Below are 12511 nucleotides of genomic sequence, written 5' to 3'. Positions count from 1 at the left end.
TGGTCAAGAGTGTGTTTCATGGTCTTAATTTGCGACTCCAATTGTCGTACTAGTTTGAGAGGTGTCTTTTTACAAATATTCAAAACTGTCTTGAGTAATGCCTCTTTGTCATTTTTTGTTATCCATACAGGCTTAATTCGTACCTATAGAGCTGCTGGAGTTAGTCTTTTTTCATGATAATTAACCGGAGTTGTAGGTTATACGTATACGTGAAGTCGGATTCATAGTCGTCTATAGATGTCTGTCAATGATGTAAAGTTTGCATATTATCATATATTCCATAGTCGCCTTGATTAGGTCTGTCATTCATAGCTCTGCATATATAAAATCCGTATTTTTAAATATCTCGCAGCATATGCACATATAATTAACACTTAATATATGGCTTTCATAGAGGTTGTGCAAGTTATAAATTCCCATGGTAGTTTTGCGAGCAGGTACGTGATAGTTTGACAAGGCCTTTGCACCATGAATTTGTACGTGATAGAAAACACTCATGGACCCGATTATAATCTTTTTCCTCCCTTTTCCTTTGTTGTATACCTGCAACAAACAATGAATCAATTAATCATTTTGGTCTTTGGGAACAGTCCAATGCGTCTTTGAATACAGGTCTTATAATTTATAGTCTCTTGGTTATTTGGCTTTTGTCAGTTAAATATATCCATCACCTCAGTTTCCATGTCAAATGTCGGGTACGTGTCAGTCAAAAGCCACCAGTCACTTATAAAAATGGCACTATAGGCTAGACAGTCGGCCACATATCCATATTCTTGTGGCACTCACGTATATACTCGTTATTATAAGCACTTATATATATAGGGCTACCTGTCATTAGTATGCCCTCTGTGACACGCGAATCAGTCACATTGGCACAAAAATCCGTTACATATTTAGCACTCAAGTCAGGCATTATAACTGTTAAAATCGGGCATACAAACAATTTTTATTACATATTTCTGTTTGGGTAAATGCGGTTCCTCCTCATCTTCCTCACCCCCCCTTGCCTAGCCCCTCCTCCCCCTCACTCCCCGGGACCCCACCCCCGCCACCTCTTCCTCCTCCTCTTCTTCCTGCTCCCGTTTCTCCTCTTTTTTCCTGCTCCGTGCTCCTCCTCCTCCTTTCTTCTTCCTAGCCGCTCCTCATTCTCCTCCTCCTCCTCCTCCTCCTCCTCCTACTACTACTACTACAATCACTACTGCTACTAGTACTTCTACCACTACTACTATTACTACCACTTCTACTTATATACTCAAGCAACACGGTAGAAATATATTAATCGTGTGGCAAATGAATATGGCGGATAAGCAGGCTGATAAATCCTCTTCTTTGGGTCCTTATGGCGGCGTGTAGTGGGTTGTCAATCATCCACCTTACAGGTTATGAACGCAACACTAACTGGTTATAAAAAGTAGAGGTCAAACTGGTCCTAAAAGTATATGTTAAGCGCGGTAAAGTATATAGTACGTGGTGGTGGTGGCTGTGATGGAGGCAGCGAACGTGATTTTCCTGTTAACATGACGCCCACACCTACAATAATTCTAATATCCCTTTAATGAGAGAGAGAGAGAGAGAGAGAGAGAGAGAGAGAGAGAGAGAGAGAGAGAGAGAGAGAGGGTGAGAGAGAGGGCATCAAGGTAGGGGGGATATCCATAGCGCACGTCAGGAATGATCACACATATTCACTTGATATTATATGGAAAAAGCAAGCTATTCACCATGAAACTGAGACTTGCACCACCATACAGCCCGCAAGTCAGCCAGCCATACAGACATATATACAGACAGACACAGACAGTCATAGATATCCTGATAATATGGTAGCAATGCGAGGAAACAACCTGGATAAATCAAGTAAATACAGACAGACTGGTATAAGACTTGTATACCAACCGGAAATGACAGACAGACAGACATAAGGTTCTCATACATGCGCAGGGCAGCAGGAAACAGCAGGAAACAACCACCAAATACCGAAGATAACGGCAAAAGTAAGAAGAGAACATCATATTCCATCTAAACTCTGACAGACATGCAACGCCAACCCGCCAGACAGACATACAGACAGACAGACAGACAGAAGGGCGTGCCGCCGGCTTCCCCCATCGACCCCGCCGGCTGATAAAACAATGGTTCCCTTTATTGTCTCCTTTCTGATGTAAGGCCGTCCATCAAACTCCCTCCGCCGCCCACCCTCCCCGGAACACCTTGGAATATGAATAAAACGACGCCATGATTGTCATTTGCCCAGACCTTCATATATCTGTAGGGAAACTCGCCATATTCCCGGCGGAAAAAAAATATTGGTGAATATTAATGAGGTAGGCCGAGAGAGAGAGAGAGGGAGGGAGAGAGAAAGAGAGGGAGGGAGAGAGGGAGAGAGAGAGAAAGAGAGAGAGAGAGAGGCCGCGTCTTTTTATGGAATCAATAACTAAGGGAATGGCGGACGACTCGCGCAAACTCTTCTAAAAACTCTTTCTTTTTCGCCATTCCTTCCCTTTGGCGCTTCATTTCCCGTGAAGAAAAAAATCACAGCTAAGTTTTCACGCAAATCACCCACACCCAAGTTATTTCAGAGGAAGGCGAGAGCGTGTTATGGAAAGTAATAGTCTTAAATCATTGGAACAAAACGCTCGCGAGGGGAAGGACTAGGAGCGGGTGAGAGCTATTTAATATTTCTCTCCTAATTAACTCCCTACAACCCATTTCCTGCCCATTCCCAGGTTTTCAGGTGTGGGAATTTCTTGTGCTGGCAGGAGGGGACTCGCCGACAAGCAGCAGCAGGTGGACAAGGTGGAAAAAGGGAAAAATGGGGTTGTGTTTTGGCGGGTTGAATGCGGCGTCTAGACGAGTGGGTTGCCCCCTGCCCCCCATCCCCCTGCCCCTTCCTCTTATTTTAGCCATTTTAACCCGCCACACGCCCTTATTTCCCCTATTTCTAGACTCATTATATGCTTTGGGTACCCAGGATTCCTTCGGTGTCATCTAATTAATGTATTTCTTCCGTTTTTACCTAATTTTCCCTATTCGTGTCAGGCTGCACCGCCCCATTTTTTTCGCTTCTATCATATTATCGCCCATTTTGCCGGTCTTCCTTCCTTTTATTCCGTGTTGCTTCCCCGTCCTTCGCGTGTCTGTGCCCTTCTCTTGTTTTCTTTTGCTCTCTTGTTCATCGCGGTCAAGTGGCAGACGTTGAATATTATGCTTTTATTTCCCTCGTATTAATTATAATCTTGGTTCGAAGGCTTGGTGGCGAAGTGCTGGCGTCTGTCACTCCGTATTTTTGCTGCCGTTTGCTTTTTCGTGTTTTTTTGGGTTTGTTTTTCGCGTTCTGGTTACTTAGTTTCTCTCCCTCAGTGCCTAGATATGTTTTTTAGTGTGTGAAGTGTTAGTGTTTTTTTTTTTTTTTTTTTTTTAATTGGTGTCTCATTGCTGTGGCAGTGTCTGACGGGCCCTGAATCTGCTTTCCTTAACAAAGTCTTTCAAATGCACTATTATTTTTTTTAACCTTTATTGTCTCACCTAGTCTTCCCTCTTCACACCTTTGCATGTTTAATAAGTATGACAAGCCATCTCTTCATTTTTTTTTCTGTGATATGACCTAACCTAACCTATTCAAACTTGAGATTCCCCAATTAGTCAATATAATAAGCTAACCTGACCCAACATGATTTCTCCTGATGCCTAACCTGACCTAACCTTGCAGACTAGCTTGATGTTATCTTTGATTTAGAAAAGTATGATAAGCTAACCTAACCCAACACAATTTTTCCCGATTCCTAACCTAACCTTGCAGACTCTTCCTTGATGTTATTTATTGTAGTCCGAACAGTTTTTATGCTAACCTGACCTAACAGTATTTCTCCTGATGCCTGACCTAACTTAACCGTGCCTACTCAAACGTGAGGTTATCTATGTGAGTGTGAACTATATTTTAAGTTAACCTGACCAGACTTTTCTGATGCCTGACCTAACCTAACCCTAACCTACTCAACCTTGATGTCATCTCCATGAGCCGGAACGCTAACCTAACCCTGCATAATTTCTTCTGATACCTGACTTAGCCTAACCTAACCTACTTAAATTGAACTTGATTTTAAGCTAACCTTACCTAACTATTTTTTTCTGATGCCTAACTTAACCTAATCACACCCTCTCAACTTGATATTACATAGTTTAATTTGAAGTATATTTTAAGTTAACCTGACCCAAGTATTTCTTCTGGTACTTAACCTAACCTAACCATATCTAATCTAATTAACTTACTTTGCTGTACAGCCATATTTGATCTAGCTTAATTACCCATTCAAGCATCACATAAACTTACACATAAACCTAATTATCTTTGATTCACGTATATATGCTTTTATTATATATTTTTTTGTATTATTACTTTATGGTTGTGTGCTGTGGGAGTCTGTAAATTTAAAATGAGGTACGGTAATATTATTTTTCATATAGCTTTAGGTTGCAATAGATATTTTCAAACATGATGATGTACAGAAGTTGAGGCAAATATAGTGGTTGGCCAGAGGTGGAGGAACCTTTGGGAGTGAACCATGCAAGCTGATTATAGTTAAGTTTGCAGTCAAAATACCACCCCTAACACATGTCATTAACTTGGACATGTGCACACACACACACACACTTTATTCTCCACTTTTTTTTAATGCACCACATGTTGCAATATGACTGAAGACAGTTTCTAACCAAGCTCCGGAGGTAATAATATACAGTTGTGAAAAAAAGTATCGAACACCCATGGGTCAGTTGAATAGAATTTGAGTGAAAGCTACGGACATGCTGTTCTGTTGGTTAGATGGGTACTAATGGCTGGAGTCTGCGCATTGGTACCCACCTAACCAACACAACACCATGTCAGTGGATTTCGCAGTGTCTCTTCAATCGGCCCATGGGTGTTCAGTACTTCTTTTGCCAACTGTATTTTTTTGGTGATGCTGGGTAATGCCACACCTGACAGTCTTGGTGCATGTGTGATTTAGTGGTGGTAAGGGAGTGTGTGACAACTTTGTGTAAATGTTGTAAGTTAGTGGTCATTGGATGGGATATTGGAGCCAAGAGTAAACAATAACGTTCATGTTGACATAAAAATTCCCTCACCCAGATTTGCTAAGTACCGGCTGGGGGTTATCTTTGCTTAGTTTCGTGGTTTTACTGCATGTTGGTGATGGCCTTGAAGTTGCTATGGAATGTGTGACTGGTCATGTTGCCAGCATAAATTACCTTAATAATGTTTACCTCATCCCATCTGTCGTGATTTTGAGACACTCCAGTTAAGTAACCTAACCTAAGGTAGGAAAATTAATCTGATGAATTAAAGGCACATCTAAATTCACCAGAAAAAGAGTTATATAGTTGTTAAAAATGGCAGGATTCTTCTTTGAATTAATTACTTCATGAAATGACACAGTAGGGTCAGGATAGCCTGAGATTTTTGTGAACACAAGGTTTTCTTATTTGAAGTAGTAACTCCTGCATCTCCTTGGTGAGGGGGTTAGCATGTCAAGCTGGGTTCGATTCTCAGCCTGGTCAGTTGGCACACAAATCACCCGGCTGTTCACCCAGCTGTTCATCCTCCCTTTTGGGCTGGTCAGTAAATGGGTATCTGGGAAAGGTAAACTGTGGTAACTCAGATGTCACAGTGACCTTGTGTCCCAGGGTAAGGGGTAATTTCCTACCAGGCGCTGTGATGGAGATGAGCACCAACACCATACACAGTTTTAGCCATATGTCTAACCTATGGACTGGGCTCTTTGCTTTTATAGGTTAAATTTCTAAATGAATTTTGTTCAATTTGGTGAATGGCTTCTGCTATTTGAGACTTGTTATCAATATTAGATAATTTTTGATAATGATTTTGTAGCTTTCAGTAATCACAACTTGAGCCATTTAATTTAATGTTGTTCAGAACCCTAGGCTTCAAGTCACTTTCTTTTTAGCAGGTCAGTATCTCACCAGTGGCACACAAACAGCTTTTCCAGTTTGGTGAAAGAGTAGCTTTCTCTTTTTACCTGTTGTGTACTGAAGAAAATAATTTATATGCTTAGTTTTGACATCTTAAGATTATTATTAGTGCTGTATGGATTTATTATTTTCCCTTTTTCTTTGCTATGTCTTGAGTATGATCAGAGAGATGTATAGCCGGTGATAAAATACTAGATAGACATTTTACTGACATAGCAAAAGTAGGAGAATTCCACTGTTAGTACAATCACCATCATGGTAATAGATCCCTTCAGCAATGGTGGTTTGAAAATTGCGGCTAAACTTAACTGATATAATTCATGGAAACACACACACACACACACACACACGCTTGTACTCTTGCTCCCAGAAAAAATTAGGAAAGAAAATCAACCGTGCAAATTTTTCCTCCTTGACAGCGAGACCACCGACCGCCGCCGCTGCCGCCGCCACAACAACACCAACACAGCACCACAAAGATGGAGGACTCGAGCGCGATGACGGCCAATGCGCAGGAGTTCTGCCTGCGCTGGAACAACTTCCACTCGAGTCTGGTGACGGCGCTGGACGGCTTCAAGAACGACCAGGACTTTGTGGACGTGACGCTGGCGTGCGAGGGACAGTTCCTCAAAGCCCACAAGATGCTCCTCTCGGCCTGCTCCGTGTTCTTTAGAGACCTGCTCAAGGTGGGCAGCAACAAGGGGAAATAGGGGAATGTTAATGGGAGGGAGCCAGACAGGAATGGGGGAAGAGGGTGGTTTGGTTTGGGTCTGTACGTAGAGTTAAGAAAAATACCTCCACTTTCCTCTTCCTCTCCCATCACATTAACCTGTTCGCTGTGATTGGCACGGATTTGACTTTCACTTGTAGCCTGGTAACATATACTCCGAGGTCTTTCTCTGCCTCTGTGGTTGATAGTGGAGTGTTTCCCATTTGGCATTGGTGTGCTGGATATCCGCTCCCAAGGTGCATGATAACATTTTTCTTCATTGAATTGTAGCAGCTACTTATTGGTCCACTCCTGTAGCTTGGTGATGTCTTCTTGTAGGAAATCCACAGTCAAGGGGTTAAAGGAACTAGCAAATTGGGGTGGGGGTGAAGAACCAATGAGAGACACTCCTTTCAATAACTTGATCATAATTATAGCATTCAGACTAATGAAAAGTGGTTTGAGGCTTAAGTTATATGGGGCAGTTCTTGTGGAACTTAGAACTTGTGGAGGCACTTCTGGCTTCATATTGGCATTCTGTCGTAAGCAAGCATGAAAAATGAACTTAAAATAGAACAGTAATTTATCTAAATACCAAGAGTTAGTCTTTCATTTTGTCTTGGTGTCTCAGGTGTTTGAGGGTGCAGAACAGGCAGCTTATATTGTCTGCAATCCTCCATTTCTATCTGATTTTTCTCATAATAATAAGTGCCTGCCAACTCATTATGATTCCTTAGCTCCAGTTATCACCTAAACCTGCCTTCTCCTCCTCCTCCTCCTCCTCCTCCTCCTCCTCCTCCTCCTCCTCCATTTCCTTTCCCTCATTTCCCCTCTCCTGCCCACCTACCCTGCCTCTTTGCCTCCTCCTCCTCCTCCATCTCCTTTCCCTCATCACAACTTCCCATATTTCCCATCTCTCCCCCTGACCTGCCTCCTCCTCCTCTTCCTCCTCTTCCTTCATTTTCTGTACCTCATCTCACCTTCCCTTATTTTCCCTTTCCTCCCAATAACTTAGTCTTTCCCATCACTTCATACTTGACTGCTTTCTCATTCAATCTTCTAACATCAGCACTCTCCTTCCACCACCCACTTACCACCCTCCTCTCCCCCACACATTCCTTCTAACACCTGCATTGATCTATCCCACCACCTGACACCATTTTATTTTCCTCCCAACATATTTCACCTTCACTAACTTTCCACTTCCCTGTACCTTCCCATGCTGTCCCATCATTGTCTATTTTATCCTTTCTCCTCTTGTTTTTCTTTCCTGTCTTTCCTCTCGGCATCCTCATCTGTCTTCTCATCTCTTCATGTTGCCCTTTATTTCCTTCCCTATTATGCCTCCTTTCTATTCCTATCTATCATTATCTCCCATTCCCACATATTTTCATTTGTCTACCCCACTATCTTATCTCTTACCCATCCTTAAGTTCATTACTATTCATCATTTTCCTATTTATGCACCCTTGCCCCACTGCACACTTGCCCCTTCCTCTCCTTGCTTCCCTTTCCCAAGAGCTCCCTTATTCCCCCCTCTATTTTTGCCTCCCAAATATATCTTATCACCCTATGACCACTCTATTTACCCTCCTCATCCTCCCTCCTCACCCCACTACCCATAATACCCATAGATGCTTACCCTCCCATAGCTACCCACCACCCTTCCACCTCCCCACTTACCTTCCCATACCTTCCCACCACCCTCCCCATTCTCCCCTGTCCAATCACCCCACCCCCCACTTACCCTCCCATAGCTGCCCATCACCCTCCACTCACCCTCCCTGTTCTCCACCCCCAGGCCAACCCGTGCCAGCACCCAATCGTCATCCTGCCTCCGGAGGTGCGTTTTGCCGACCTGGAGAAGCTGCTCCGGTTTATCTATCAGGGGGAGGTGAACGTCCACCAGGAGAACCTGGCACGCTTCCTGAAGACCGCTGAGATGCTCAAGATCAGGGGCTTGGCGGAGGACAGTGAGAAGGTGAGGTTGGGGGAAAAGAGGGGAGGGGAGAGAGACTAGTGTAGATTGAAGGGGGGGAGGGCTGTAATGCAGAATTTGAAAATGGGATCCATAGAAGTAGTAGTGGTAGTTGTAGTAGACACAGGAAATGAGAGTTCATGCTGCAGAACACAAAAGGGAATTGTCACAACCATGCTGATTGAATGTTAACAAAAATGTAAAAAGAAAGAAAATGGAGTTTGGATTTGCCATTTGAAGACTTTGGAGGGCATGCTGGCAATTACATTGTCTACATATCAATAGACAACTAACTGCTTAGAATGTCATTGTTATGTCCTTATTGAAACTTTGAATTTAGATTCAACAAGGACATAGGCAAAAATTGGTTTACCAGCAGAGTGGTAGATGAGTGAAACAGGCTTGGCAGTCATGTTGTGATTGTCAATATGATAGTCACATTAAAAAATAGATTAGATAAATTCATGGACAGTGATATTAGGTTGAGTTAGGTTCACAGGAGCTGCCTTGTACAGACGACCACTTGCAGACTCCTTTCGTTCTTATATTCTTAATGACACACTTGTTAATCAAAGCAAGCAAGAAAAATTATCCAGTCAAAATTTTTTAATGAAAAAGTAGACATTGAGGGAACCATAAAAAAACTCCTGTAACTTACCAGTTATACACAGACAAGACAGGAGGAGATTCCAAAACTGATCATCCAATTTAGTCTGTGAGGTGTTTGAGCCCCCCCCCCCCTTGAAACAGTCAGTCATTGGATGGAGGAGGTACAATAGAAGGAAGGCTTGCACCCCTTGACACTTTGCCGTCCTTCCTTCTCACAGCAGCGAGTTTTGAGGTCGTCATCGCCGCGTCCCCCGGAGTCCTGTGAGGCTGACTCAGTGAGCCCCAAGCGGCCAAGGCTCTCCATCGACGTGCACCAGCCCTGCCAAGAGCCCCGCACACCCAATGACGACAGCAGGCTATCAGGCGGAGACTCAGATTCAGAGATGATCCCAGTCAAGCAGGAAATGGTGGAGCTGAAAGAGTGTTCCGACTCCCAGTATGAAGGTGAGTGTGTGGGTGGATGGGTGCTGGATGATGGATGGATGGATAGATTGATATATGCATGGCCAGGTGGCAGGATAGATATGTGAACAGGGGGAACTTTGTGGACTTGTAGTTGGATTAATAGATTTTACCCAGTTTATTCTTTCATTCACAGGTTAATAGGTGGATAGTTGGAAGTAGTCTGTTAGCCATGTTGCCATTGTCATAGTAGCCACGATGTGCCTCTGTGGTGTTATGGTCAGCACTCCTAGCTGTGCATCTGCTGGCCTGGGTTCAATCCTGGCCAGGGCAGTTGGAACATAACCCACCCAGCTGTTCATCCTCCCTTAGAGGCTGATTGATTAATGGGTACTTGCATAAACATGAGAAAAGTGAACTGTAGTAACCCATCGGAGGCTGAAGGGTCAAAGAGATGGAAATAAGCACCAAAGTAATACACAACTTAGCATCTGCCACAAATTTTGAGTTTATAAAGTTAGCATGTTGGTGTTAAGCCTTGGGTCATCTTTCAATGCTTAGGAATGTGGAATAGTGGATGGACAGACTGATGAATTGAGCTACCTAATAGTCACCTTTCCATTGGTTTGTTATTTGACAATGGGGTTTTCACAGATAAATGGTAAGTGTGTGCTTGTATATAGTTTTAAACGATATTTTATGTGATGGTTCCTTTCAGCCTCATTTTCTCTAAACAAAAACATGAATGTCTTGTCCTGAAGGTAAAGGTAGTGCCAAGGTCATTGCCCTGACCTCTGTATTCGGTCCATGGTGTATGCATGAAATGGGTAAAGGCGCATCAGTTTGGAACATTCAGCCTTGGAGTAAGGATTGACAGGACTCGGTGCTCATTCCTCAGACCCACTGAACTATTGTTGGGCTGTGGCACATTAGGGGCTGTTGTACTTCAGTGTCAGCATCCTTGATCATGGGGGAATGGGAAGTTAGGCTGTGAGGGGAGAGATTATTATTATTATATTCATTATTAGAAAGCACTGCCTAGTGGAATGGGCTACACACCCATTAACTCACCATTGAAGAATTGTAACCTTAGTCATTGACATAGGCTTTGTATTGTTACTCCTTTGATTTCATGGCCACAGGCAGAACACATTTGATCACCACAGCTACAGTTTAGTTTTGGCTTTGGATCTGAGTGCACACACAGTCCATTTTAAGGGGTCAGCTGCTGTCCATTGACTCCTGTTTTTAAATATGTTTCCAGGTAATTTTAAAGTTTTATTTGATATTTTGTGTAGCATCTAAACCTTCAAAATTAGAGGTACAGAGTATGTGGCAGGTACTGAGTTTTTTACAACTTGCGTCTTTCCATATAGCTACTACACAAAGAAACATTCAAAGGTGAAGGGTACACAAGCAAATGCAAATTGTTGATGATGGATCTTAAAAGCATCACAGGCAAGTAAGCATAATGGGACACACTGCCATGGATGCAAATGGCCCTGACACTTGCTATATGACACTGTTGTTATTCAAGGACAATGTAAAGTGAAACAAGATGTTTTTTTCTAAGTGTCTACTGGTGTTCTTTCATATTTATGAAGCACTAAGATTTATGATGTCTCCAACATAGAACTTTTATGTGCAAGTTAAACCTTGAACATGTTTGGTTATATCAACAGTAAGTATATCCTAATAAATGCAGGCATTACTGTTTGTGTTTGGATATTGGATTTGTAGTTAATGGAAACTGCTTCATATGTGTATGGTAGGTACAGATATGTTTGTGTTTGTCATTTAAGAGTGTATGGTCAGATTTAGGTACACTACCATATACATGCTGAGGTAACGGCTTTGGGATACACTAAGTTGTATGGTGTGGGGCCTTGGTGTTTGGGTCTTCTTGAGCCTGTGGGGATTAGAAGCGCATATCCTCAGACTGGGCTGACTGATGTGTTAATTTTCTCAGTGTAACTGACTGCAGACTTTGCAGGGGTTACCAAGAACTCAAGCAGGACAGGAGTTTAACAATATTCAAAGAGGAAGTGGCAGGCACAGTAAATTTGTTTTAATTTTTTTTTTTATTGGGTGACCAGCTACATTTATTGTAACTACATGATTGCTGCCTTAGTGTGGGGCTCTGTTTTGTGAAGGAGTCATGAAATGCACTGTATATATTCATTGATAAGAGGGGAGAGGCAACCTGTGGTGTAGATGGCTTTTATCTAGCACAGAACTGCTGTTACTAGTTTTACTCCCCTCCAAAGACTGTTGTTGCTGCTAAGCTTAGTGGCACTGGGTTTGGAACCGTTCAAGACATAGATTGTTGATCATAATCAAGTGGTTCTGCATGTTTGGTGCAGTATGATGAAAGGTTGGAAGCCTTGTGGCACCAGTTGTTACAGTGATGATTAGATCCCACCCAGATTGTCACACCAGGCAGAGTCAAGGTTCAAATGTAGAAATATATTAATTATCCGTCTCATGAAAATGCAAGGATTAGCATAGGGAGTTTATGTGTAGGTAGCAGTATATTTTTTATTATTTTGCACGAGTGATTTATATATCTGGGAATGATAATATTAAAGGAGAGAAGTCCACTTAGGAAGCATTAAAGGGGAACCATCACATGGTGGGTCTTGCATCATTCATCCAGCCGTCCTTACCTATGCTGTCCTCTGCTGCTTGAGTATACCATGAAAAGAAGATTTAGGTTGTGCTTTTAGCCTGAGCCTCCCCTGTGACACCTGCCAGTGGTGGTGTCGGGGTTTAGGGGACATGGGTTCTTGGTGTGGGCGAGTTCTTGACATGGGTTCTGGTTGTGACTC

At 42.7% G+C, this 12511-nt stretch overlaps 1 protein-coding gene across 7 annotated transcripts in view; it reads left to right on the top strand.

The window, feature by feature from the left end:
- LOC126983546 (protein bric-a-brac 1-like) overlaps positions 1-12511 on the top strand; it is an 87986-nt gene that overhangs the window by 1068 nt on the left and 74407 nt on the right. For 5 of the 7 annotated variants that reach the window (XM_050836318.1, XM_050836324.1, XM_050836323.1 and 2 more), the window contains exons 2-4: positions 6405-6671; positions 8496-8675; positions 9500-9725. In XM_050836318.1, coding sequence (XP_050692275.1) covers positions 6405-6671; positions 8496-8675; positions 9500-9725 — 673 coding nt within the window. Of the gene's footprint in view, positions 1-2502; positions 2659-6404; positions 6672-8495; positions 8676-9499; positions 9726-12511 lie in introns of those variants that run through there. The other 2 variants (XM_050836321.1, XM_050836319.1) reach the window with 2 other exon arrangements.

Source organism: Eriocheir sinensis, chromosome 54 (assembly GCF_024679095.1).
Source record: "Eriocheir sinensis breed Jianghai 21 chromosome 54, ASM2467909v1, whole genome shotgun sequence".
Classification (NCBI taxonomy): domain Eukaryota; kingdom Metazoa; phylum Arthropoda; class Malacostraca; order Decapoda; family Varunidae; genus Eriocheir; species Eriocheir sinensis.
The sequence above is the reverse complement of the archived record's forward strand: the minus strand, read 5'-3'. Positions and strand labels throughout refer to the sequence as shown.